This window comes from Myotis nattereri, assembly GCF_964212035.1.
Source record: "Myotis nattereri genome assembly, chromosome: 1".
Classification (NCBI taxonomy): Eukaryota; Metazoa; Chordata; class Mammalia; order Chiroptera; family Vespertilionidae; genus Myotis; species Myotis nattereri.
The window spans coordinates 78,530,906-78,556,605 of NC_138075.1; the positions used below are offsets into that span (position 1 = coordinate 78,530,906).

At 53.5% G+C, this 25,700-nt stretch overlaps 1 protein-coding gene across 1 annotated transcript; it reads right to left on the reverse strand.

Annotated features, from left to right (window-relative positions):
- Nucleotides 1-5,343: 5,343 nt before the first annotated feature.
- On the reverse strand, nucleotides 5,344-25,417 carry MYH7 (myosin heavy chain 7; the record flags this gene model as incomplete). Its single annotated transcript, XM_081086726.1, has 38 exons — nucleotides 5,344-5,479; nucleotides 6,044-6,178; nucleotides 6,293-6,388; nucleotides 7,307-7,582; nucleotides 7,795-7,920; nucleotides 8,040-8,243; nucleotides 8,492-8,800; nucleotides 9,336-9,460; nucleotides 9,595-9,760; nucleotides 9,935-10,118; nucleotides 10,680-10,876; nucleotides 11,566-11,684; nucleotides 11,867-11,993; nucleotides 12,216-12,605; nucleotides 13,319-13,409; nucleotides 14,497-14,642; nucleotides 15,463-15,639; nucleotides 15,825-16,067; nucleotides 16,675-16,930; nucleotides 17,163-17,299; nucleotides 17,585-17,708; nucleotides 17,835-17,952; nucleotides 18,631-18,718; nucleotides 19,077-19,144; nucleotides 19,507-19,816; nucleotides 20,415-20,585; nucleotides 20,836-20,985; nucleotides 21,085-21,203; nucleotides 21,512-21,650; nucleotides 22,284-22,387; nucleotides 22,610-22,708; nucleotides 23,123-23,186; nucleotides 23,290-23,382; nucleotides 23,464-23,572; nucleotides 24,167-24,194; nucleotides 24,388-24,544; nucleotides 24,825-24,968; nucleotides 25,217-25,417. 38 exons carry the CDS (start codon nucleotides 25,415-25,417, stop codon nucleotides 5,462-5,464), a joined length of 5,808 nt encoding a protein of 1,935 aa, XP_080942852.1. The 3' UTR covers nucleotides 5,344-5,461.
- Between the last annotated feature and the right edge of the window lie 283 nt (nucleotides 25,418-25,700).

Below are 25,700 nucleotides of genomic sequence, written 5' to 3' on the forward strand. Positions count from 1 at the left end.
GCCCCACCTTCTCACCGCCTGGGTCCTACCACTCTGCCCCCACCCTTCCTTTGAGAAGCACCTGGCTTGGGTCCAGCCCTCCCCACTCAAGTTCCGTTTCCCTTGCCCTCTGAAGTGACACTGAAGAGGAATCCCTGTGAGGGTCTGCAGGGGTGAGATTGGCTGGAGCTTGCTAAGGGGATGTGCTAAGCAGCTTGGAGGAGTGACAGTGAGCCCCTGGTCTAGCAACCTGACTCCCGGGAGAAAATTGGGTGGTTCTCACCTGGTTATCACCTCACAAAGAATTCTGAAGAGTCTGGACCATGGTGGGGCCAAAGAAGTGCAGTTGGGCAGAGAGAACAGACAACGAGGATGAAGAACCATGCAGGCGGGCCGACCAGGAGAAGTGAGCGTATGTGGAATCAGAGTTGAAAACAGAGAGAGGCAAGGAAATTAGAACACACAGCAAGAAGGAAGAGCAAAGGGGACAGACAAAGAAGTATGACCAGGACTAAGCGGCAAAGTAAAACCAGGCAAAGAGAGGGAGGTTATCAGAAGAGGGAGGAAGATGGAGACCGGGTGGGGAGGACATAGGCAGCAGAGGCGACGGATGCAGGAGAGAAATGCAGATGGGAGAAGAAAAGAGGTTTCTGGTTCTCTTCAGGGGGACCTCCTCTCTGTCAGTGGGAACGTCCCAGGGCTGGAGAAAGGCAGTGCTAGCGGTGCCTCGGGCCCCCCACCGACCTGCACCCATTCCCCAGGGAAGGCAGAGCGTCTAAGGTGGGAGCTCTGGAGGTGAGCCACAGAGCCCCCACCCAACCCGCCTCTTACCTGGTTCAAAGGAGTGTCTGTCTGTCCTCGCAGCTCTTCGCTCTTTTTATATCCCGCTGCCCCCACCCCCTTCCTAAATTTGGAGTCCTTCCGGAGGGACCCTCCCTCCCACCTCCCTCCTCTGCTGGCTCCTCCTCCCTTGATCCTTTGGCTCTGGAGGTGACAGAAGGACAACCGGGCCTCCAGATTTGCCCATGAAAGGTCTGCTACCCCAGCTCCTCTGGCTCCAGGGCCTTTTTTTAGTCCTTGGGCACATTCCTCCTCTCCAAAGGGCTGATGGGCAGATAGTGGGAAGACACGACCTTCTCACACCACCTCCCCCGCCCCACCAGGCCCTTACCTTGGTTATTTTTAACCTGAAGGGTGAGTTGAGCACACTGGGTGAGGGTCACCTTCTCTTGTAGCCCAGAAGCTTGTCCCCTGCCTCCCAGCCACAGCTCCCCTCATCTTTCTCACCCTCTCACACCACCACAGGCGGAGGGCACCTCTCCCTCTGCCCTGGAGTCCTACAGAGCTAGGGACTGGGAGCTGGAGCCAGGATGCCCAGGCGGGGGTCTACCGCTTGGCTCCATGACCTCTGTGCTACCCTCTCAGCATGAAGGCTGTGTCCTGTTTCCTTCTGCTCCCCAAGTTTTTACACAGGTGTCCTCCCGGGCACTTAAGGCTGTGCTGCCCTGAGGACACATCTGGAGCCCCCGGCCCTCCTCTGGTGCTCCTGTTACAGTGCCCACTGTCCAGCCTCTCAAACAGAGGAAGGGGGTTCCCTCATGCACCTCAGCAGATCTGTACGCAGACTCGCCAATGACCTTACACGTGGACTTGACTACCACACCCATTCTTAGCCGCACACATGCAGAATTTTCACACTTGTAAACTGAAGCTTGCAAATTTTCTTACTTGCCGTTGTGCACACTGATACACACATTTGTACACCCACATTGGCACACATAAGCTCTTACCCTCCCACTACCACCCTCTGCTCCTGGTGGGGGGCAGCGAGGCGATGGGGAGAGCCAGGAGGCATTAATCCCTGGGGCCTGAGGGAAGAGGGGATGGGGTGGGGGGCTGCTCCCTTCCGCCTCTCTGGACTGCCAGGGAGTACAGGTGCTGCCCAGGCTGGCTGGGGCCTGGCAGGCCTGGGGATTTGCACCAGTTGGGCGTCCGGCTCTGCGTTGCCTGGGGTGGGGGAGGGGTGGAGCTCTGCAGTCTGCCACCCCCTCCCAGGTAGAACTCTGGTGCCCCTTCCAACCCCGTTGAGGCTCATACTCACATGCCTTCCTTTGTGGTGTCCCCAAGTGCCCCGGACCCTCAAGGCCCCCTCCCCAACCTCCACAGAGGCCGCCCCCCAGAGGCAGGAGGTGTCAGGTCTTCCGCAGCCGTGCCTGTCATGACTAAGTGGACATTGTGTTCAGAAAACAAAGCCAGCCTCCCCTGCTCTGGCTTCCCCACACTCTCACACCCAGGAATATTCTCCCAGCCCCACCCCGGCCCATCTACTGTCACCTCTCAATATAGCTCAAGTGTGGAGGTGGGTAGGACACACAGGGGTCACCTTCTCCGGGTAGGACAGCTTTCCATTAAATATGTGGCTTCTCTCCCAAGGTCCCCAACTCCCTAGGACCCTCCACTGCCCCATTATCAGACTCAGGAATACACAGCTGTCTCCAGAGGACTTATATCCTATATCCAGTGTCCTGTAAGTCAACGCCACATGCCCATCTCCTGCAGGTGCATACGTCAAATCATTACCCCCAGGGGATACAGGCCACCTGTCCCTCACTCTAGGTCACTTGAGGCTCCATTGTGCAAGCTGGGGGGGTTAGCCCTTGACTCAGTGCGTCACTGCCTGCTTCCCATGTCCCTGGGGACATGATAAGGGGCTGAGAACAGCAGGTCAGGCTGGGTCAGGTCCAGGTGACAAAGACAAGGCTTTGTCCTCAGGAAACCCTGTGTTCTGAGCAGGCCAAACTCGATGTAGGTGGAGGAGGGGGTGAGTGGGGTGGGGGGGGGGGCAAGCAGTTCTCACTGTCCTATGGAAGGAGGGGGAGGGAAGGGGCCAACTTGGTTCCAGGGCTCTGCCCCCTCTGTGGTCTGGTTTGCCCTCTTCCTTTCTTAGGCCCCTTCCACCCCTCCGGCTCTCACATCCAAACCTGCTCTCCATCCTCCCTCAGCTGCTTCCCAAAGCAGCTCCTCATTCTGCTGGAAGTCCTGGAGTGCGGGGCACGGGATGGAGACTCCTGCCACAGGTAGGGGATGAGGAGGTAGGGCCAGTCTCCTTGGCACCAGGTAGGGTCTCTGCCTGGCTCCTTGTGTCTGCCTGCCTCTGTGTTTGACCATCCTTTCCCTCTGCCTTGTTCCCTTTCTCAGAGTCAGATCTGGCCTCTGCCATGTTTCTGCCCTTCTTGGGGTCTGACATGCGTACATTTCTTGAGTCTCTGCCTTCTCTAAGCCTGACCTCTGCTTGCCCTCTGTCATCTCTGCCTCTACGTCTTCCTCCAGCGTCTTCGATGATCTCTCTCCAATCTCACTGTTCTCCTCATCTTTCCTGATTTTCTCTGCATCTGAAGGTGACCCAGGATTCTTCCCTTTGTCCGGGATCACCCCCCCAGCTCTTCCGGCTCCTCTATCCCAGGCTCACCCTCTCCTCTCCTCTCCCATCCCCTATCAGCACCCTCCCCTCCTGTGACTCAGCTGCCAGTTCCCTCTCACACCCACTGTCGCTGCCGTTCTCTCAGCGTCCAGCTCCTGCTCTGTCTTCTGCTGTGGGAGCTTAGATTCTCTGGGTGTCCCTCTCTTTTCTCTACCGATCTCCTCATTGCTCTCCAAGTCCTTCCGAGGAAGAGGAGTGTCTTAGGGTGGGAGAATGGAGAAAGGTGCCAGGAGAAAGGTGGGAGGGCCTGTGGATCGTTTCTCCTCACTTCCAGCATATTTTCTTTTTGTTGGCTTTCCTGGTCCTCCTGACCCCCAGTTCCCGCTCTCTCCACTGTCACCTCCTCAGGTCTTTCCTTTTCCCTTTCTCCCCTCTCCCTTCCCCTCCTGTAATCAGACACTGGCATCCCTCCTTCCTGGGATGGGCCCTTGACCTCCCTCTGACTGTTGTCTTCAAAGCTCAGAGGTTGGAAAGGAGCAGGAGGTTGGTTGGGAGTGGCTGTGTGTGGTGAGGTTGGGAGGACTCCATCCAGGGTCGAAGCAAGGCTTCAGGAGTCTCAGCAGGAGACTGACAGTCCCATTGTCCCCTGAGCCCCTGCCCTCCATGGCCCATCCTAGGCCTTTGCTAAGCAGCCCAGGTGTGTCAGTGACTCCAGGGGGGCTTAGTTGTAGTGGGGCTTGCTTCTTCCTCCCAGCCCTCCATTCATTCATCCCCTCCTCCTCTCCTCAGAGTCCTGCTACAACATGACTCTCCCCAGTTCCTCATCTACCTGCCTCCCCTGCAGATGGCCTGCAATAAATGGGCCAAAGATCCCCCATTTATGACAAGTCCAGATGAGGAGAGTCTTTTGAACAGAAGTGATAGTGGGAAGAAATGAGGGAGAAGAAAGGATGGAGGGTGCCAGGCCCTGGGAGATAAGGAGGAGCTGAAGGTGGGCTGAGCATACAGTTGTCCTGGTTAGGTAGGGAGAGGGGCACTGGCCTTTGGGGTCGGTTGGAGACAGTGGAGGCTGTATCTAGAAGGGTAGTGGGCTACAGCTGCAGGTCCTTGTGCCCTCTCAGAGACCTGCCTTGTCTGTGGTTTGGGGGTCATTACCCTGTCTGCCCAAGTGACACACCTCAGAGGGTACACACTGAACCTCCTCCCCACGGCCCAGTCCTGGCACTGTCGTTGGTGGTGGCGAGGTAGTGTTGATCAGAGCTGGAGCGTGTGTCCATAGCAGATGGTTCACATGCTCTAGGCCAGTGGTCGGCAAACCGCAGCTCGCGAGCCATATGCGACTCTTTGGCCCCTTGAGTGTGGCTCTTCCACAAAATACCACGTGCGGGCGTGCACGTACAGTGCGATTGAAACTTCGTGGCCCATGCGCAGAGGTCGGTTTTCGGAAAGGAGATAGACGAAACAAGTATACAAGACGCGTGTGGATGGGAGAGTTGGAAGGGGTGGACCTCAGCGAACGTACCTCAATCAGATTGAGGATGTTTTTAGCAAAGGTCAGCTTAGGAGTACCCTAATTAAGTTAATAACAATGTACCTACCTACATAGTTTAAGTTTAAAAACTTCGGCTCTCAAAAGAAATTTCAATCGTTGTACTGTTGATATTTGGCTCTGTTGACTAATGAGTTTGCCGACCACTGCTCTAGGCGAGTCTTAAGGTTTCCCCAAATCTCCTTAATTGTGAGTGTCTCTGAGCCAGGGAGAGGGCTGGGAGGAGAGGTGAGGGGAGCTCCTTGGGGATGCTCAGAGACTCACAGGCTCCCCGGGGAGGCCTCCTTGGTGTGGCCTGTAAAGCTGCCCCCTTCCTCCCCTCACCCCTGTGTCCCACCCCTGTGTCCCAGTCCCTATGGCTGGCGGGCAGTGAAGAAGAGATGAGAGGCAGGATCTCACTTCGAGGAAAATTGCTTTATTCCACGTCCTCTAAAAGGGCTGCTTTGTAGGCTCCAGGACTGGGACTCTGTTGGCACCCTCAGGACTGAGCAGATCAAGAAGCTGTGGCAAGGCTACTCCTCATTCAAGCCCTTTTGAAAGGAAACAAAGTCCAACTTAGCTCTAGAAAGGTGGGCGCTGGGCAGGGATGGGAGCCGGGGCACTTGGTGGGGTGGGGGACTGCTGTGTGGCCTGGCAGGGGCCCCATGGTGTTGGGAGGTGTGTCCTAGGGACTGGTGAGGAGGGAAAGTTCTGGAAGGGAAGCTCTGGGGTCAGAGAGGGAGCTGTGTGGGTGAGGACAGGGGTGCTCGGGATCCCACTTGAAGATTGCACTGCAAGGTCGTAGGCTAAAACTAGTTGAAAGCGGAGACTAGCAGTTGGCGGAAACTGGAGCACACTGGCTATCTATGCAGTGGGGTCTTCTCGGGTTGCTGACCACCTAGGGCCTGGGTTTGCAAAATCATTGAAAGTGAGAGCTCGAAGAATCTTAGAAATCACACAGGACTGACTCACTTTGCCCTCTAGTGCCCTGTGGTTCGGTTGTGGGGAATGAATAAAGAGGAGGCACCCTCGTGTGGGGGCGGAGTCTGGGCACTGATGTGGGAGGGTGCGCTACCATGGGGGTCACCTATAAGGCCTGGGGGTAGGGGACCCACCTTGGTGCCGATGTCACGGCTCTTGGCCCGCAGCTTGTTGACCTGGGACTCAGCGATGTCGGCCCGCTCCTCTGCCTCATCCAGTTCATGCTGCACCTTGCGGAACTTGGACAGGTTGGTGTTGGCCTGCTCCTCCTGCAAGGGTTCGGGGGAGAATGAGGTGAGAGAGGGCTCAGGGTCAGCCTCCGGGCCTGGGGCACTGGCTCCCGTGTCCCACCTCCAGGCTCAGTCCCCAGCAAGGCCACTGACCGCCTCCTCCGCCTGGCGCTTGTAGGCCTTGACCTTCAGCTGCAGCTTGTCCACCAGGTCCTGCAGCCGCAGCAGGTTCTTCCTGTCCTCCTCCGTCTGGGGGTCGGGGGGGAGGATGGCACAGTCATAGGAGGCATGCCCTCCCTCCACTTGCCATTTTTACCCTGAATGTAATATCCTGGCCCAGTTCTACTTTCTGATCCTCACCAAACATTTCAGTTCTCCTTATAATTCCCGCCCCCCGTCCCCCTCCCCCCCCGCCCCGCAAAAAAAAGGTATAAATATTTTTAATGGTTTGTACCAGGAACGGGTTTAGGGAGCTGATAAGATTTTCCAAATTGTGCACAAAATTGTGTGTGCGTGCTGTTTCTGGGAGCAGGCCCTCGGAGGTCCTAGGGCCCCACAGAGGACAAGCCCCTCAGTTCTAGAATCCAGCAGGTGCTGGCAGTGACCTGGGACCGCCGGCATGATGGGATCTCCTGGGCTGCAGGGATGTCATAGACTTGATGAGATTAAGGACAAGTGTGCATAGAGGGATGGTGACTTTCCGGGTTGGACAGAAACAAAATCTAAGTGAGAGTCTGATTCTGGAAAACACGATGGAAAGCTAAAGTCTACACCTCATGTATAACTGAAAAGTTTTGCCATTTGTTTGAACGGCTTTGGTATATTTTTGGTGTATTTTAGTGGTAATGGTGCCCGGCCAAGCTTGGCCACATACTTGCTTTCTGGTAACCTGTTTAGGGAGAACTTTGTCTGGAGCTCTGTATGTATCCCCAGTGGCTGGTTGAGGGTGAGTCCTGAGGTGCAGCTCTCAGCCAGGAGTCGCAGAGACTAACCTCTGAGCCAGGGGACACTCAGGGTAGCACAGGGATCGGGGATGTGGAAATGGGCATCCAGGGGTTGCAGCCCACCCCTTGCCCTGAAAGAGGCTCACAGAGAACACTTCCTTCCTCTCGATTGGTTGTCACCTTGGCTTCAGGCCATGGTGCAGAGAGCCCAACCCAGCCGCACCTGGTAGGTGAGCTCCTTGATGCGCCGCTCACTCTTCCTCATGCCCTTGACTGACTCCACATTGCGCTTCTGCTCGGCCTCCAGCTCATTCTCCAGCTCCCGCACCCGGGCCTCCAACTTCTGCAGCTGCTTCTTGCCGCCCTTGAGGGCGATCTGCTCAGCCTCGTCCAGCCGGTGCTGCAGGTCCTTAATGGTCTGTTCCATGTTCTTCTTCATGCGTTCCAGGTGGGCGCTGGTGTCCTGCTCCTTCTTCAGCTCCTCTGCCATCATGGCGGCCTGTGGACAGGAGAGAGGTGTCAAAGAACCGGGGCCCAGGTCTCTTCTCCCTAAAGGATCACCTCTTTCCCATCCTGGCGTTTGCTCCCTGAGGCCCTCAAACTCATGAAACTGCAGTCACCTTGTTCTCACAGCCCAGTGGCCTGGCCTGGACCCAGAGCCCTTGTTCATGTCTGTCTGTAGGGGAGGCTGGAAGGTGCAGGGGCACTCACATCCGTGATGGCCTTTTTGGCCTTCTCCTCAGCGTTCCTGCACTCCTGCACCGCCTCCTCCACCTCTGACTGGAGTTGGGTCAGATCCGACTCCATCTTCTTCTTCTGGTTGATGAGGCTTGTGTTCTGAGGGCCGGGGTGGGCAGAGTATGAAAATCACTGACCATCATGACTGGCTCCCAAACCTCACCTGCTGGGTGCTGCAGCCTGTGCTTCCCTCCAGGAATGCCCAGGGAGCTGTTCACCTGGGAGTGCAGCAGCTGCACCCGCTCGCTGGTCTCGATCAGCTCCTGCTCGGCCAGCTTCCGAGACCTCTCTGTCTGCTCCACCACAGCCCGCAGCTCCTCCAGCTCGGCCTGCAGCAGGTTGTTGCGCCGCTCCACGATGGCGATGTTCTCCTTCAGGTCATCGTTGACTCGGACTGCGTCGTCCAGCTGGATCTGGGTGTCCTGTGGATCAAGAGGATGGGCATGAGAGAGGGAGCTGGCCTCTGGGCCCATCAGATCTGTTACACCAAACTGGATACTGGTAGAGAGCCCATCATGGTGGCTCAGGAGGAGCCTGTGGGTTGCCTCGCAATGGCCCTGGGGCAGGAGGAATTTGGAGCTGTAATGGGACATTAGCACCCAACTTGGCCACATACAGGCCTTCCCCTCTCTGGGCAGCAGAATTCCTGCTTCCAAGAGTCTTCATGTACCTTCAACAAGCTCTGGAGGCTCTTGACTTGCTTCTGGGCCTCGGTGGCAATGCGGTTGGCATGGCTGAGCTGGATCTCCATCTCGTTGAGGTCGCCCTCCATCTTCTTCTTCACACGCAAGGCCTCGTTGCGGCTGCGCGTCTCTGCATCCAGGGAGCTCTGCAGCGAGTCCACCACCCGCAGGTGGTTGCGCTTGGCCTGCTCCATCTCCTCGTCCTTCTCAGCCAGCTTCCGCTCCATCTCTGCCTTGATCTGGTTGAACTCCAGCTGTGCCCGGAGGATCTTACCCTCCTCGTGCTCCAGGGAGGCCTAGCAGGGGGGCCGGGAGAGATGATCTGAGGCAGAGAGTCAGGGCACGGGCTGGGGTAGGGGTCTGTCCAGGAATCATGGATACAAAATGAATTCAAGAGTGGTGTAAGTGGTTCAGTCAAAAGGAGAAAGAAGAAAAGAGAATTTGAAAGGAAAAAAAAAATAGGCCTAATAGAAGGTGATTTAGGCCTCACAGAGCAGAGCTAGCAATGAAGACAAAGAGGAGAATGAAGAGAAAAGGTGTTGCCAAGGAAACAGGGGCAATCAGGCACAGAATGTAAAAATCCCAAAGAGGGAGGCAGAGGTGGAAGAGGGAGGAAAGTGAAAACAGGAAATCTTTTCAAAGATGTAATAGGTACAACGTTTGTGTGAAGGGGACTGAGTGGCCTGTTTGCTCATTCCACAATATTTGTTGAGTGCCTACTATGTGCCAGGCACTGTTCTAGGCTCTGAGGGTGGAACAGTGAACAAATCAGACAAAAGTGAGATGAGAACTGTGACCACAGCCTAGAGCTCCCCGCTCCTCCACACACACCTCGGCCTCCTCCAGGGCCGACTGCAGCTCCATCTTCTCAGCCTCCAGCTGCTTTCGGACCTTCTCCAGCTCATGGATAGTTTTCCCACTGGACCCTAACTGCTCCGTCAGGTCAGAGATCTCCTCTGTGGGAGGGGCCGAACAACTCAGTTGGGGGCTGCCCTGGTCCATTGGGAAAGGACATACCCCTTGGAGGCCCTGTGTGGCGCCAGGAGTGGCCATTCTTCCCTCCCCTCCCTGGCCTCGTGCCCCAGCGCACCCTGAAGGTTCTTGTTTTCCCTCTTGAAGGTCTCCAGGTGCTCCAGGGACTCCTCATAGGCGTTCTTGAGCTTGAAGAGCTCTGTGCTGAGAGAGCGAGCCTCCTTCTGTGAGGACTCCAGCTCCGACTGCGACTCCTCATACTTCTGCTTCCATTCAGCCAGGATCTGCAGGGACAGAGTCAGACTCACTGTGCAGCCCCCTGCCCCACCTCCAGGGACTGCCCAGGCCCCTTGCCTGGCCTCAGCCTCCTCCCTGCCTCCAAGGAGTTGGCTCCTGGCCTCATACTGATGCTGGTGCCCCTGCTCTGCCCCCTGGCTGTGGCCCCCACCAGGACCCACCTTGTCGAAGTTCCTCTGCTTCTTGTCCAGGGCCGCAGCAGCTGCATTGGAGCGCTCCACATCCACCATCAGGTCCTCGATCTCGTTCTGCAGCCGGTGCTTGGTCTTCTCCAGGGATGAGCACTTGGCATTGACGGCCTCCACAGCCTCCTCAGCCTCCTGCAGCCGCTGGGCCAGTTTCTTTCTGCCCCAGGGGTATGGGGGGATGGTAGGAGAGGGGGGAAGGATGGAGGAGGGGGTATTTGGACAAGAGGAAATGACATGAGTCTTCTGGAAAACCGATCCTTAGAAATTCAGAAGCTTGTGGGAGAAGCCTGAGGATGGGCCCCAGGGGGCAGAGGACTGAGCGGCAGAGTCTTGGTGGCAGAGTGTGAAGACCCACAGCACCCAGGAGGGCCTTCTGGGTGGCATCCCTCTAAACCTGGGCCAGCCTTTAGGCTGCAGACAGGGAGGGCACAGGAACTTCTGCAGGCCACCCCATCTTGCCTTGCCACAGCACCTGCCCCAGGTGGGAGCACTCTGCCCTCAGACAAACCTTTTGTTCGTCTTATATTCGGATGAGAAACATAATGCGAGCAAAAAGCTTCCCTGAGAGGAGAAGGACATGGGGCCAGGGCAGGGTCCTCCTGTGTTGTCAAAACCTAGCTAAGCATCCATCCCATGTACCCAGTCTACTGAGGATCGAGCTGCACTGTGTCCTGTCGGCAAAGGGGCCCGGGCCAGAGGCAGGCTGCCTGGGACTCACTTGGCCTCCTCGAGCTCCTCGGTCCGCTGGATGGCATCCGTCTCATACTTGGTCCTCCACTGGGCCACCTCCGAGTTGGCCTTGGAAAGGACGCGCTGCAGCTCTGCCTTGGCCTCTGTCTCCTCCTCATACTGCTCCCGGAGCAGGTCGCAGTCGTGCCGGGCTGACTGCAGCGCGTGGGCCAGGGCGTTCTTCGCCTGGGAGGTGAACACCAGGAGGTGGGCTCAGCTTTCCCCATAAAGCATCACCAGCCCTTGCCCATCCCCTCACCCTATTTGCAACAGCCTCCCCATGGCTCACCTAGCTCTAACTCCGGTGGACCTGGAATGGCTTACTGAGAACTAATAAGAAAGTATGCCCAGGTAGCACTGCACCATTTACAAAAAGCTTCGTGCCCGTCACCCCTGCCCCCTCACTGCAGCTGGCATTATCATCCTCACTCCCATTTTGGGGGGGAGGAGACAGAGGCCTAGAGAGGGTAGGTGGCCAGTTTGATTACCGGTCAGGGCACATGCCCCAGTTGCAAGATCACCAACCTCTAGGAGCCAGGCTAGAATTTGAGCCCTGACCTTTTTTAAAAGTCATATTCTCTCCCCTTTTTCAGGAGCCCAGCAAAATGCTAGAAATAGGCTCCAGTGAGTTTCTTTCTCCAGGTTCAGATTTCTCTGCTAACCCAGGACCCACAGGCATCCTTAGCCCATGTCCTCCCTCACATCTCTCCAGGAAAGGCAGCAGGAAGCCTCAGGCTGGGGATTAGACTCAAGAGGCATGTGGTGGGGTCTAGGCTATTATTCCTTTTGGAATTCTGGGAGAGAGGAAATGATGTGATGCAAGGCCAGTGCTATGTTCCCGGCAGAGGGCCACGTGGCCTGAGTCAAGGCTTCACCTTGACCTCCTCTTCCAGCTGCCGCTTGAGGTCCTCCAGCTGTTGGGTGTAGGTGAGCTTGCCTCGGGTCAGCTGGGAGATCAGCGCCTCCTTCTCATCCAGCTGTCGGGACAGCTCACCTGGAAAGTCACCGAGACACACTCAACTCTTGAAGGCCAGGCACTCCTCTCCCCCGCCCCCGCCCCCCCCCGCCCCCCCCCCCCCCCCGGCCCCAGATATCCTTCTCCTAACCCTCAGGCTCCATTCTCTGGAGAGGTATGTGTATGTGTATGTGTCTCCCCAAGGCTGGGGGAGCGCTCACCATTCTCCGTTTGCAGCTTGGCCCGCTGGCTGGTGAGGTCATTGACAGAACGCTGGGTCTCCTCCGCTCTGCTCCGGTGCTCATTCATCTGGTCTTCCAAGGTCCGGCACATTTTCTCCAGGTTAGCCTGACAGAGGGAGGACAGTCAAATGATGGTTTCAGGGGGCACTGAAAGGGGTTTAATGGAAGCAATTAAAGGAGAAGGAAGAGGAAAGGCATGGAAGGAAGGAGAGGATCAGAGAACTGGGTAGAAGAAGGACAGTGGGAAACTGAGCCCTCAAAGAAAAGAGGAGACATGTGGAGATGGGAGGAGGGAACTGGAGGAGGGAGAGGCTAAGCACAGGCCCACCTTGGCCTTGATGATCTGCTCCATGTTGGAGGTGACGTCGTCCAGCTCCAGCTTGAACTCGCTCTTCTCCTTCTCCAGCTTCTGCTTCACCCGCTGCAGATTGTCAATCTGCTCGCCCAGCTCGGCCACACTGTCAGCGTGCTTCTTGCGCAGGGCTGCCGCCGTGGCCTCGTGCTGCAGCGTGGCCTCCTCCAGGTCCCGCCTCATCTTCTGGAACTCAGCCTCACGCTTCTTGTTCATCTCAATCTGCACAGATGTGGCTCCGCCAGCCTCTTCCAGCCGCTCACTGATCTCCTCCAGCTCCCGGGACAGGTCTGAGCGCAGCTTCTCCACCTTGGCCCTGGCAGTACGTTCAGCCTCCAGCTCTTCCTCCAGCTCCTCGATGCGTGCCTGGGCCCAGACACAAAGGGCTCAGCCCCACTGCCTGGAGCCCTCCATGGGAGCCCCCACCCCCAGCTCTAGAAGACTCCTGGCCTGTCTGGAACAGTAAGTCAGTTTAGTTCTATCAGTGGAGATATGGAAAGAAAAGGATTTGAGGGAGATGGTTTAGGCAGCCAAATTAGCCTTTCTTTAGGCCAGAACATTATACATTCTCTTTACTGAAAGTGGTTGAAGCTTGCTCTTGAAGAGGGACAAAGAGACCTGTATTCTAGGGATAGTTAAAGCAGTTTAGTGGGAAAAATAATAAAAGTTAGAGTAAGAGAACCATGTTTGCTTGACTAGACAACAGTGTTTGCTCTAGAAGTAACAAAGGACGTCATAAGCCATCAGGGCTGCAGGGACCTTAAAAGTTACCAGGTACAGGGGAGGACATGGAGACTCAGAGATCTGGAGTGGGCTTCCTATGGTCATGGGCTAATCCAGATCTGAAATAGGAAGCCAAGATTTCTGCCTCCCTGACCTGTAAGCTTTTCAAGGTCTCTTCCTACGTCATTCTTGGATCACCCAGTCCCTAATGGAGGTGTTCCATGGGGAAACTAGGATAGCTCAGTTCCTCCCTTGATGGACCCATAGCAAATGCCTGTGATGCTGGGGAGAAGACAGCCTGGAGGAAGGGGTTGGGAAGCTGAGTCTAGTGCCACTCTGGGCATCCCAGACTTTACCTGAAGCTCTTTGAGCTTCTTCTGCAGCTGACTGCCCAGGGCCTGCTCATCCTCAATCCTTGCATTGAGGGCGTTCAGCTCAAAGTCCTTCCTGTGGGGAAGAAAGGAGGCTGAAGCAAGGGAGGCTGTTTGGGCTCCAGAAGGGCCCACCTGTGGTTGGAAATGGTAATAAAATAAATGAACAGGAGGATTTCAGCAGAAAAACAGCTTCCAGGGCTGATGGAGGGTCCACCAGCTAAAGGATTGAAGCCCAACAGGAAATGTGATGGGAAGAACATTGCAGGTGGAGTGGCAGGACCTGGGCTCTGAGGGACTCTCTCTCTTTGGTCTGTAAAATGAGGGGGTTTCAATGGCCCCTTTTAACTTTAAAGGTCTTCAATTCTGTCACTCTTACTTTGAATTTGATTAACATTCCTGACCCTTTGTTTCCTCTTTAGTAAATTGGAGTTAAAAATGCCATCCTTTAAAGGTGGTTTGAGGATCAATGGGATTATGTATTTACTCACTCATTCAACAAATACTGTGCCTGGGGAAGTGTGGAGACTCCTAGGCTGATGTAGCCCAATGGCAATGTGGAGCCTTTCAAAGCCCTGACTCTAAAGCACCATAGGATCCTTGCTTACCCAAGCATGTTCTGCAGGCTCACTGTTTACCAAATGGGAAAGTAGAACTATTACATTTTGGAAGGACTTGCAATAAGATTTAGAACCACAAGTTCATGAGGAAAAAAATGGCCCAGATCCTGCATCGCTCAAGTGTGATGGCTGACCCATTTCTCTGTGGCTCTCTGGGCTCTCCGTGAAGGACCTAAGAGAACTTTCTTGAGAGGCTTTTGTGTGGAGCATTCCTCCATGTTAACAGCTGGTCTCCAAAAAGACTGGTGTATAAAGGGGGCGAGCTGTTATTTTCCATCCTTTTTAAGTGCCCAATAGAAAAAAGGGCTTGAGGGATTCAAGTTAGACTTTACCAGGGAGAGCTGCTGGGCCCTGATGTACATGTCTTGGGGAGGAAAGAGCTCTTCCTGGAAGCTTTGACCTCAGTTTTGCACCCACTTATTGAATCTAAATGGGGCTGTTGCCTCTGAGGATGGATGTCTTGGGCCAGCTTAGACTGTCACCCACAGAACAGGGTGCTGGGCTGGGGAGGAAAAACAGGCAACAGGGAGGGAAATACGCTACTTTTTCAGCCGCTCATCCAGCTGTTGCTTGGCATTCTCCAGATCCATGATGCCCTCCTGGGTCAGTTTCAGGTCGCCCTCCAGCTTCCGCTTTGCTCGCTCTAGGTCCATGCGCACCTTCTTCTCCTGTTCCAGGGACCCCTCCAGCTGGTGGAGAGAAGGACAAGTATCCTGACTTTGTGATTTGAAAGCTCAGTCACTCCCAAGGTTGGGGGATCCCAAGAGATGTCCAGGACTTGGGAAAACTCCCCCTGAGTGGGTCAAATGTTACCAGGGGGCTAGGAGAATGCCTAGTATGTAGGGATGCTCAGTAACTGATAAAATGATTGAATGAATGCCCGTGGGATGAAACCCCAAATCTGCATACATTCATTCTGCATAGTATAAGCACCTACTAAATTTCAGGAGCCATATTAAGCACTGCAGAAACAAAATGAAATAAATCCAAGTTTCTGCCTAAAGGCAGCTCACATTCTTATGGCTGAGACAGATACTTCAATAATGATAAGAGTGAAAGTGACTCAACAGAGATGTGCACAAAGAACTATCTGTGGAAACAATGAGTACTGAGGACAAGACCTTGCCTAAAATATTAGAAATCCAAAGATCCTCTTTGAGGATTCTCACAAAATTCCCAGAGAAATGTATCATGTTCTTATGAGATAACCCTCTAAATCCAGTGGTTGAAGGTAGAGATATATATGTTTGAATCTACTTAACTCACATTTGATCATCCTTCCCCTTTCTTTTTTTTTTAATATTTCAAGAAAAACTATTTTAAATATAATAATGTTACATGCAATAAACATTAATATTTCAAGTATCCTTCCCCTTTTCTATTCCCCAGCTCCCTTCTAGAAAGGTTTCAGGAAAGGGAGCACACTCCAATATCTCTGCACAGACACACACACACACACACAAGTATAGATGGGCATGGTATATCTAGGCCCTGTGACAATCTACTCACATCATCCACCTGCTGCTCCAGTTTGACCTTGGCCTTGGTCAGTGTGTTGACCTTGTCTTCTTCAGCCTGAAGGTCATCCAGGGCCTGCTGGTGGGCCTCTTGCAGAGCTTTCTTCTCTTTGGTCAGTTTGGCGATGATCTCGTCCAGCCCAGCCATCTCCTCTGTCAGGTTCTTCACCTGTCAACCAAGAACCCCATCCCTTTTAGGGTCAAAGGTCACCAGCTTGGAGACATTTATTGGAGATCTCCAATGCCAAGGACCACATTGCTGTCAGGATCCCTGAGTGGCCTGGTGTTGGTTAAGGTCTGTGGTCTTTGAATCCTGAGGAGACCTGGGCTGGCACCAGAGGGACCCGCCCTCACCTTGTTCTCTGTTGCGTGCTTCTCTTTCTCCACCTTGGCCAATGTCAGCTCCAGGTCATCAATGTCTCTTTTGAGCTCAGAGCACTCATCTTCCAGCTTACGCTTCTTGGCAGTGAGCTCAGCATTCGTTTCCTCCTCGTCCTCCAGCCTCTCATTTATCTCCTTCACCTTGGCCTCCAGCTGGATCTTGTTCTTGATCAGCTGGTCACAGCGCTCCTCTGCATCGGCCAAGTTGTCTTGTTCCTGAGGGTGAGACACAGAGGAGAGGCTGTTCAGTGGGTGGGGTCTTTGCTGAGATAGGTGGAAGTGGGAGAGGCTCAGCCCTCTCTATAGGAGGGGAGCTTCAGGACATCCCCCCACTGAGAAGAACTGTAGAAGGATGGGGAGGGGATGAATTTTAGGGCAATGTAGTGAGAGCTTTGGGGGATGGGAAGAGTGGGAAGGGAACCAGAAGTCTCTTTGTTTTGCCCTCTTCATCTGGTCTCCTCCTTTGAAGGAAGAGAACTACATAAATATATATACATCATATGTTTGCAATGTGGTGAGATGGGTAGCTTTATTCCATTTAGGGATGAGGACATAGAGATTCAAAGGTAATGCATGGTCTGCCCAAGTTCACAAAAGTATTGAGCTGTGGATCCAGGATAAACCGAGGTAGAAAGCCTGTGTTTTAAAAGTTATTTCTTTCTCCCCTTCCCTTTCCTTCTCTCAAGGGACCTCTTTGGAGGCCTTTGAAAGTGTTGATTCCAGAATCCTCTGCCTGTGAAGGGACAAGATGGTGAGCTCCTGGGTGGAGAGGTTCAGCGCAGTCAGAGCTGGTGGAAGAGCCAACAGGGACCCAGAGCCTCACCGCCTGCACTTGGAGCTGTAGGTCGTTCTTCTCCTGCAGCAGGGACACCATCTTCTCCTCCAGCTCCTTGCGGCGAGCCTCGGACTTCTCCAGCGCTTCTTTGAGGCGCCCAAACTCCTCCTTCATGGTGGCCATCTCCTTCTCTGTCTCTGCGCTCTTCAGCAGAGGCTTGATCTTAAAGTACAGTTTCATCCAGGGCCAGTTCTTGACCCCCATGAAGGCCCGAATGTTCCACTGGATTATCAGCAGGGAGTCTCTGCAGGGGCCGAGTGAAAGGAGTGGTGAGAGTTCCCTTCTCCCTCCTTCCTGCTCTGAGGCCCTGACTCCTAGGCCCTTTCCTTCATCCACCCTGTTCTCTGACCATGAGCCCCACCCTCTGTCCCTATGAGACATTCTTGCCAGTCTCATTGTTTGAAGTTCTTTCTTCTGATACTGCTCCTGAACCAACCTGGTCCTCAGGTTGGCACCCTCCTTTTGAGATCTCTCACCTGCGTTCCAACAACTTCTTGAACTCCATTCTGGAGAGCACACCGCGGGACTGGGCCTGAATGCGAGTGATGATGCGGCTCAGCTTCTCATCTCGCATCTCCTCCAGCAGCCCCAGCAGCCCCGCCTTGAAGAACACCTGCGGACAAGGGGGAGAGCCAAGGGGATCGCAGCCTCAGGGAAGGGTATCCAGAATGGAGAAAGAGGGTAGGAGACCCTGGCTGAGCTTCCAGGGAACCCATCACCTGCTCATTCCAGACCTGGGAGTGAAATGTGGAAGACAAGAGAGAAAGGAAACCTGCCTTCCAGCCTTTGGCTTGAAACAAGAAGCCAGGAATCAGGGGTCTGCCTTCCAAACTCCCAGCTGCTCTGCTTAACATGGCTGCAAGCCCTGCAAGTCCACCCTGTGGAGCGCTACACTCACCTTGGTGTGGCCGAACTTGTACTGGTTGTGGTCAATGTCCAGGGAACCCAGCAGCTTCTCTGCCCCTTTTCTGCTGTCAATGAACTGCCCTTCAGGGATGGCCGCTGGGTTCAGGATGCGATACCTGGGAGGGAGATGCCCGAAGTCACCCATGTTCTGCACTGGCAGCTCTTCCCACAGAATGTGGGGCCAACTGCAGACTCCATTCCCCACGAAGGCCACCTGGGCTCCCCCTGTTCCCTGTACCCACCTCTGCCGGAAGTCCCCGTAGAGGATGCGGTTGGGGAAGCCCTTCCTGCAGATGCGGATGCCCTCCAGCACGCCATTGCAGCGCAGCTGGTGCATGACCAGGGGGTTGTCTATCACCCCTGCAGCAGGAGGGAGGAAAGAGGAGTGTGTGGGGAGAGCACTAGACTAAGAGCTAAGTCCTGAGTTCTGATTCTGATTTGCCACTTATAAGCTAGTAACCTTAGCAGGTTAGTTAATAATGATCTTTGATTTCTCTTCTTTTCTTTTCTTTTCTCTTCTTTCTTTCTTTCTTTCTTTCTTTCTTTCTTTCTTTCTTTCTTTCTTTCTTTCTTTCGCTTTTAAGAGTAACCAAAGGCTTTCACATTTTTTATGCAGTTATGCCTAAAGGGTAGCCAAGGAAGATATATCCCATTTTCTAGAGAATAAACTAAAACAAGAGGGGTCAAGTTCAGAGAGGTTAAGGGACTTGACCAAAGTCACTAAGTTGATCAGAACAGAGCTAAGCCTTAGACCCAGGCCCCTGAGCCTCTATCTCCTTATCAGTAAAAAAGAAATAAACAATCCTTATATGTCTCATTGGGTATTTTAAGGCATTCATGAGGTAATGTTAATCAAAGAGCCTTACATTCTACCCTGAGTTACACATTCCAAAGGTAAGGTAATCTAGGGGCAGGGGACCTCATGGGGGACAGGAGAAGAATGCGATTTGGAAAGCACGGTGGTGGGAGATTAGTAGATGCCTGTTCTTGGGGCAGTGAGTCTCCAGCAGTGGGCTGGTCCTGAGTTCTGGGGCTCACCTGAAGACTTGGTCTCATTGGGGATGATGCAACGCACAAAGTGGGGATGTGTACAGCGCAAGTTGGTCATCAGCTTGTTTAGATTTTCCTGTGATCCGAAAAAACATGAGGGAAAAGTAAAGAAAGTGAACGAAAGAGAAGTAAGAATGGGAGAGGAGAGGAAGAACAGGAAAGAGAGACTGAGAGAATGCAAAGAGCTAAAAAGAATGAAGGAATGCTAGGGGAAGACATGGGGGAGGAGAGAGAGGATGGAAGGCAGGAGGGAAAGAAAAGAGAGGTGAGATGGGAACTGAGTAAGGGAAGAGGCCAGCAAATGAAGGGGAAGAGAATGGAAATGAGGAGATGAGCAGACAAAGAGTGGAAAGGATCACAAATGGAATGAGGAGACAGGATGAACAAGGCAAAGAAGGAGCCATGCTGGGCTGAGGCTGGGGTCATACACTCACCCTGTGCACAGCTGACACGGTCTGAAAGGATGAGCCTTTCTTGGCCTTGCCTTTGCCCTTATCAGGAGCTGTGGGAAGGAGATTCAAGAGAAGGGGCACAAATAGGTATGTGGGGAGGCCAGGGCAGGGGTGAAAAGTCACACCCTCTAATTCAGCAGTCGCCAACTGGTGGTCCATGGACCACTGGTGGTCCGTGAGGTCCGGAAGGTTGGCGACCGCTGCTCTAGTTCATATCCTTGCTGGCATTTGGACTCGAAGGGAGGGCCTTCACTGTGGGTGCCTCAGTTTCTCCACCCAATTCTCTCTCAGTGAGTCTGGTATGACATGGGTACAGCCTGATATGAAAGTGGTGGGGTGTAGCAATTTTCCTGCTTCAGATCCAGGGCAGAAACCCTGTCCCTTAGGCCCCTGGTTCCCAGTCTCTACTTACGTGCATCAGCCGCAGCATAATTGGCAAATAGGATGCTGAGCAGCTTGAGGGAGGACTTCTGGTACAAGCCCACCACCGTCTCATTCAGTGGGTCTTTGTTCTTCTGCAGCCAGCCCTGGATGTTGTAGTCCACGGTGCCAGCATAGTGGACCAGGGAGAAATGGGCTTCCTGCTTCCCCTTGATATTGCGAGGCTTCTGGAAGTTGTTGGATTTGCCCAGGTGGTTGTCGTACAGCTTGGCCTTGAAGGTCATGTCTGTGGCCTTGGGAAACATGCACTCCTCCTCCAGGATGGACATGATGCCCATGGGCTGAGGGTGGAAGGGAGAGCATCACTGAGCATGCCTCATATAGATGGAGATAGAGCCTGCTCTATGATCATTATTTACTTATGGAGATACCCCTTTGGACATTAAGGTATCAGGCTCAGCTCTGAGCACAGTTATCTACTGACTGGCACTCATTCAAGCCTTCCCAAGGTGGAAGACTTTGCTTGATTTCAGAGGAACCTTTGTGAAAGTCTGAGAATGTTGATGTTATACATATCATTCATCGCCCAGACCCCTGAGATGGTGGAGTTGAAAATAGGGGCACTCTTACAATTCTCCACCCTACCCTCAGATTTTCTGCTTCTTGGATGGGTAAGCTAACGTGGTTAAACACACTGGTGTGGGAGGTCATTCTAGAGGTGGGAGGTCCTCTGTGTGTCTACTCTCAGGCCCCTGGGAACTCAGCTCTCTTAGGTGCCACCCTGTCCTGGGTGGCTAGGACAACAGAGGGCTTTGGAAATTAGGGCTCCAGATTCTCCTGTTATCCAGATCCTGTTCCTTAGAAGGTATGAGGTTGCCAATTTGACTGGGGCATTCATGTGGGTATGAGTGGATAGTTCAGGGGGGGCCGAGGCAGCACCTTCTCAATGAGGTCGATGCAGGCCTGCAGGTCCATGCCAAAGTCAATGAACTCCCACTCGATGCCCTCCTTCTTGTACTCCTCCTGCTCCAGCACGAACATGTGGTGGTTGAAGAACTGCTGCAGTTTCTCATTGGTGAAGTTGATGCAGAGCTGTTCGAAGCTGTTGAACTGCAGGGGAGATGAGGGCAGAGGTGGGTCAGGTAGGCAGGTATCCGAATGTTCAGCCTAGTGAGGGTATGGCTTGTCCCCTCCCCTGTCAGGGCAGAGAGAGGGAGTACCCCCTGAAGACAAAACGCTGACTGCCTCTGTCACTGCTGAACCCCACTTGCCTTTCCAGTGTCTGCCTTACGGCTTTCCTGTTGCATGTGCTGATGAGTGTGTTATTGTTCCCCCTACTCCCAGGGCTCCCCCTACTCACATCGAAGATCTCAAAGCCAGCGATGTCCAGGACTCCAATGAAGTACTGGCGCTGCTGTTTGGTCTCCAGGGTGGCATTGATCCGTGTCACCATCCAGTTGAACATCTTTTCATACACTGACTTGGCCAGTGCCCCAATGGCGTATGACACCTGGAAAGTAGGGAGGAGATCCAGGTGACCAGACTCATTGGGAAGAGTGAGTTCCAAAGCTTCCACTCAGCCATCATTTATTTCCTAAAGATGACCCACCTGCTGGACATTCTGCCCTTTGGTGACATATTCATTGCCCACTTTCACTCGAGGGTGGCACAACCCCTTAAGCAGGTCGGCTGAGTTTAACCCCATGAGGTAGGCAGACTTATCAGCCTCTGGAAAGAAAGGGTAGGTAGCATAGTTGATAAAGAGAGGACTCCTGACATATTTCAGAGGGAAGAGGGGCCCGGAAGAGATTAACCAAAGAACTTATATGCATATATGCATAACCCATGGACATAGACAATAGTTTGGTGAAGGCCTGGGGAGGGGACAGGAGCAGGTGGAGGGGTTCAATGGGGGCAGGGGGGCAATTGTAGTACTTTCAACAATAAAGATAAATTTAAAAAGAGAGAGAGATGACTCCTCTGCAGATGCAGCCTTCAGCGACTCCGCTGCTGCCCCCAGCATCCCAGACTCCCACCTTCTGTACCATCCGGCTCAGCCTGCTCCTCTCGCTGCTTCTGTTTGAACTTCATATTTCCAAAGTGCATAATGGCACCCGTCAACTTGTAAATGGAGTTCTTCTCCTCAGGAGTGAAGCCCAGCACGTCGAAGGCATTCTGTAAGAAGGCCCCATATTGGTGGACCACAGGAGAGGAAGTATGGCAGGTAAATGATGTCTCTCTTCAGTTGGAGAGATAACCCTGTGAGTTCTGAGACTCCCATACCCAGTGATGACTCCAAAACAAAGGTGGGAGGTACCAGCTGGAGGATAGACCGCCTCAGCCCCGGCGTCAGTGATAACAACTGTTCTCTGGAGGTGCTCTGGGTTACCCACGCATGTTTCCTACTGTTGCTCCTTTTCTAGGCCCCACACTTGCTTCCCTGCCTGGGCCTTCCATATCTGTCCATATATGTTGTTTACCTAACAGCGAGCCCAGCTCATGGACCCTACATGACCCTGCCCTCCCACCTTCCCTTAGTGATGCCTTATTTTTCCACTTGTCTGCTTCTCTGTCCCATGGCTTTCAGCCCTCTCTGGTTTGATTGAACACCATATACTGGCCAGCCCTATCTCATCATACCCATATCCCAGCACACCCTGGCCGGAGGGACATGCTGTCCCTCAGGGAGGGACATACCATTATGAACAACAGACTGCCAATGTCAGCTCTACTCCTGGGCCAGTGGAATACCCATTTGCCCCTCACCACCAATACCCTCACCTCTGGACTGGGTCCTTACACACTTACATCAGTGGCCATGAGCTCCTCAGAGTCATCAATGGAAGCCACAGTGGTCTCTCCTTGGGAGATGAATGCATAATCATAGGGGTTGTTGGTGATCAGCAGCATGTCTGGGGGAAGAAGATGTGATTAGGATATGGCAGACACCCATGGCTCTCACTGCCGCAGCACAGGGCCCGTAGAAAAGCACATGACAGGCCTTATTGTGGCTCCACATCCCACAGAACCCAATTCAGCAGTGCCATAAACCCAGTGCATGCCAGCAAGCAGCCCAAGCAGAAGGAACCAGGTTGCCATGGAGACCGTTGGTCTCAGTTGGTAGTCTGACTCACCCAGCAGCTCAGGCTTTTTATTAGACAGGATTTGGTAGAAAATGTGATAATCTCTTTCTGATTTCAGCTGGAAAATAACTCTGGATTTTTCCAGAAGGTCTGTGAACAGTAGGGGAGAAGAAAGAAAGGAAAGGTTGGCCTTTAAGTACAAGGAAACAGAAATGAATGATAAATGTAGCAAGCAAAAGGCAGAAGCAGAGAGAGAGGGATAGGGGGGAGAAAGAGAGAGAGACTCATACACAGACACACAGAGGTGGAGATGGAGACAGAGAGCCAGGAAGAAAGAAATAGTCCCAGAGAAAGACACACAGATCTAGAGCCAGAGATGGAGAAAGACCAGAGGAAGTCTCAGAGAGAGAGAGAACTAAAGACACAGACACACAGAGACAGAAAGAGGGGGAGAGAGACTGAGGGCCAGAGACCCAGAGAAAGACAGATAGAGAAAGGTTGGGATCAAGATGGTTAAAATGAGTGTGAGCTCGGACTGAGCCCTAGCAGATTGATGGCACTCACAGGTCTCTATGTCTGCTGATGCCAACTTGCCAGTTGCCCCAAAATGGATTCGAATGAATTTCCCCTGGCGAGATGGAGGAGAGTAGTGATGAGTTGAGGGGAAGCTCATGTTTGTTGCTATCCCTCAACCAGCCCAAATCCCAAGTCCAAGGTCAGGAACTACTCACAAAGCGGGAGGAGTTGTCATTCCTGAGGGTCTTGGCGTTGCCGAAGGCCTCCAGGGCAGGGTTGGCCTGGATGATCTGGTCCTCCAGGGTGCCCTGAAGAGGTCAGGAGGATGGGAGGTGAGAGGACTCCCTTCCCTTTTTGCAATGTGGGCCCTCGAGGGACAACAGGCCTACCTTGCCTGTGTTCTGGTCCTTCTTGCTGCGATCCCCAATGGCAGCAATAACAGCAAAGTACTGAATGACCCTCTTGGTGTTAACTGTCTTCCCGGCACCGGATTCTCCGCTGTCGGGACATTCAGGGGCTCGTTAGGCAGTGCACAAACACTGCTGTGGGCCAACAAGCCTCAAGTCAGGAGAGAGTGTCTGGTCCTACTTGACAGTGGGAGCCCTGACGCAGGCAGCTGACAGACACTAAGCATCCCAAACACATAGCTGTACTTTGACATACCCAGGGTCAGGCGTAGCAACCAGGAAGGATGGCACGAGAAGGTGCTGGGTTGGGCAGGTAGAGCCTGGTCTTAGCTGGGTAAAGTCAATCAGAGGAGATGGGCTTAGGCCATTTAGAATAAGAATGAATGGGACTGGAAGAATGGGGAAGGGAAAGATGGAAGGAAATGAAGAGTCGAAGAAGATATGGTGATACTGGGCTTAGGAATAAATGATGAGTTGGAGAAGAGTGGGTGAAGGAGATTGGAAAGGAAAAATAAGAGAGGGAAGGAAGAGAACAAAGAGAAGGTAAGGGGGGAAGTCCAGAGAAGAAAGAGGAGCTGGCATGAAGGTGGAGGGAAAAGAGTGGGCTCTGCATGGAGGCTGGGGGCCCTGATGGGGCTGGGGTCAGGGAGATTCCGGAAGGGAACAAGGTAGGAGCCACACTCACGTAATCAGGATGGACTGGTTTTCTCTGTCTGTGGGGAGAAAATGAGGAGGGAATCAGGAGCCACTCAGGATGCTCTTATTTGGTGTCCCCCCATCTCCCCACTCCCCACCTTCCTCCAGGCCTGTCCCATCTTCCAAACCCCTCAGGAGGAGGAAGAGAGCCAGCATGTGCGTTTCCTCATGTGGGATTCTCAGGAAAACCTTTCACTTGGGGCCAGTCACCTGTCAGCATGTTTTGATAGGCATTGTCCGAGATGGAGAAGATGTGGGGCGGTGCCTCACTCCTCTTCTTGCCCCGGTAGGCAGCCACCACCTCCGCATTGTACACCGGCAGCCACTTGTAGGGGTTGATGGTGACACAGAAGAGGCCTGAGTAGGTCTAGAAGTAGAAAAAGAGAAGTGAGTTGCTAATGGGAGGGATGGCATTAGAGTTAGAGAAAGATTGCCGAGAGGAAGAAGAGAAAGGAAAATCTATGGGTTCATTAAATCTGAGTAATGCCAGCCCTCATGGCATTAGAACTGAACATAGGATGTAGGGACTAGGACAGAGTGCAATGCTGCCTGAGTACAAAGAACAGAAACTCTCGTCTCCAGGAAGTAGATGTATATGGGCCAGGAAGCCACCAGATTCAAAGGGAGGCCATAGATGGAGCACTCACGTAGATCATCCAGGCCGCGTAGCGCTCCTTGAGGTTGTAGAGCACGGCGGGCTCGTGCAGGAAGGTCAGCATGGCCATGTCCTCGATCTTGTCGAACTTGGGCGGGTTCTGCTGCATCACCTGGTCCTCCTTCACTGTCACGGTCTGCAACAGCCCCCACACAGAGCCTATTGTCAGTCCTCCCTCAGCAGGGATAAGTTAGGCGAGTTACAGGACGATGGTGTTCAAGAGAGAAGAAGCCAGGATCATAGAGAAGATACACTGGATGTTGGGGATGAGAAGGGCTATTTGGAGGATGTGGATCCCTACCTAAAGGAAGGGAAAATCGGACTGTCCTCAGGTTTGTGTGGGGGCTATCCAGGGAGGCCTCTTAGGACAGCCCTGCCACCCACCTTGCCATTCTCGGTCTCGGCAGTGACTTTGCCACCCTCTCGAGACACAATCTTGGCCTTGACGAACTCTTCTTTGTCATCAGGTACGAAGACATCCTTCTTGAGGTCAAATGGCCTGGTCTGGGCTTCCAGCCGCTCCTTGTCTGACTTGCGCAGGAAGGGGGCAGCGGCCCCAAATACTGCCATCTCTGCATCCCCCATGGCTGTGCCTGCAGTGGGCAAGAGAAGGAGCTGGCTGCCCTCCCACCCACCTGTCCTCCCCTCTGCTCTTCTCCCTGAGATCTCCTCTATAGTGGGAGCCCAGAGCCTAGCGTCATGCTCAGGAGTCAGGAGGGGTCACTGGTAAGTCCTTTGTTTCTTGAGCTTATCCCTCAACCTGAGAATGCCTTGAAAATTTGTCAGAGCAGAAGGAGAGACTAACATTTTTTAAAATCCTCACTCAAGGATATGCTTTTATTGATTTTAGAGAGAGAATAAGGGGGGG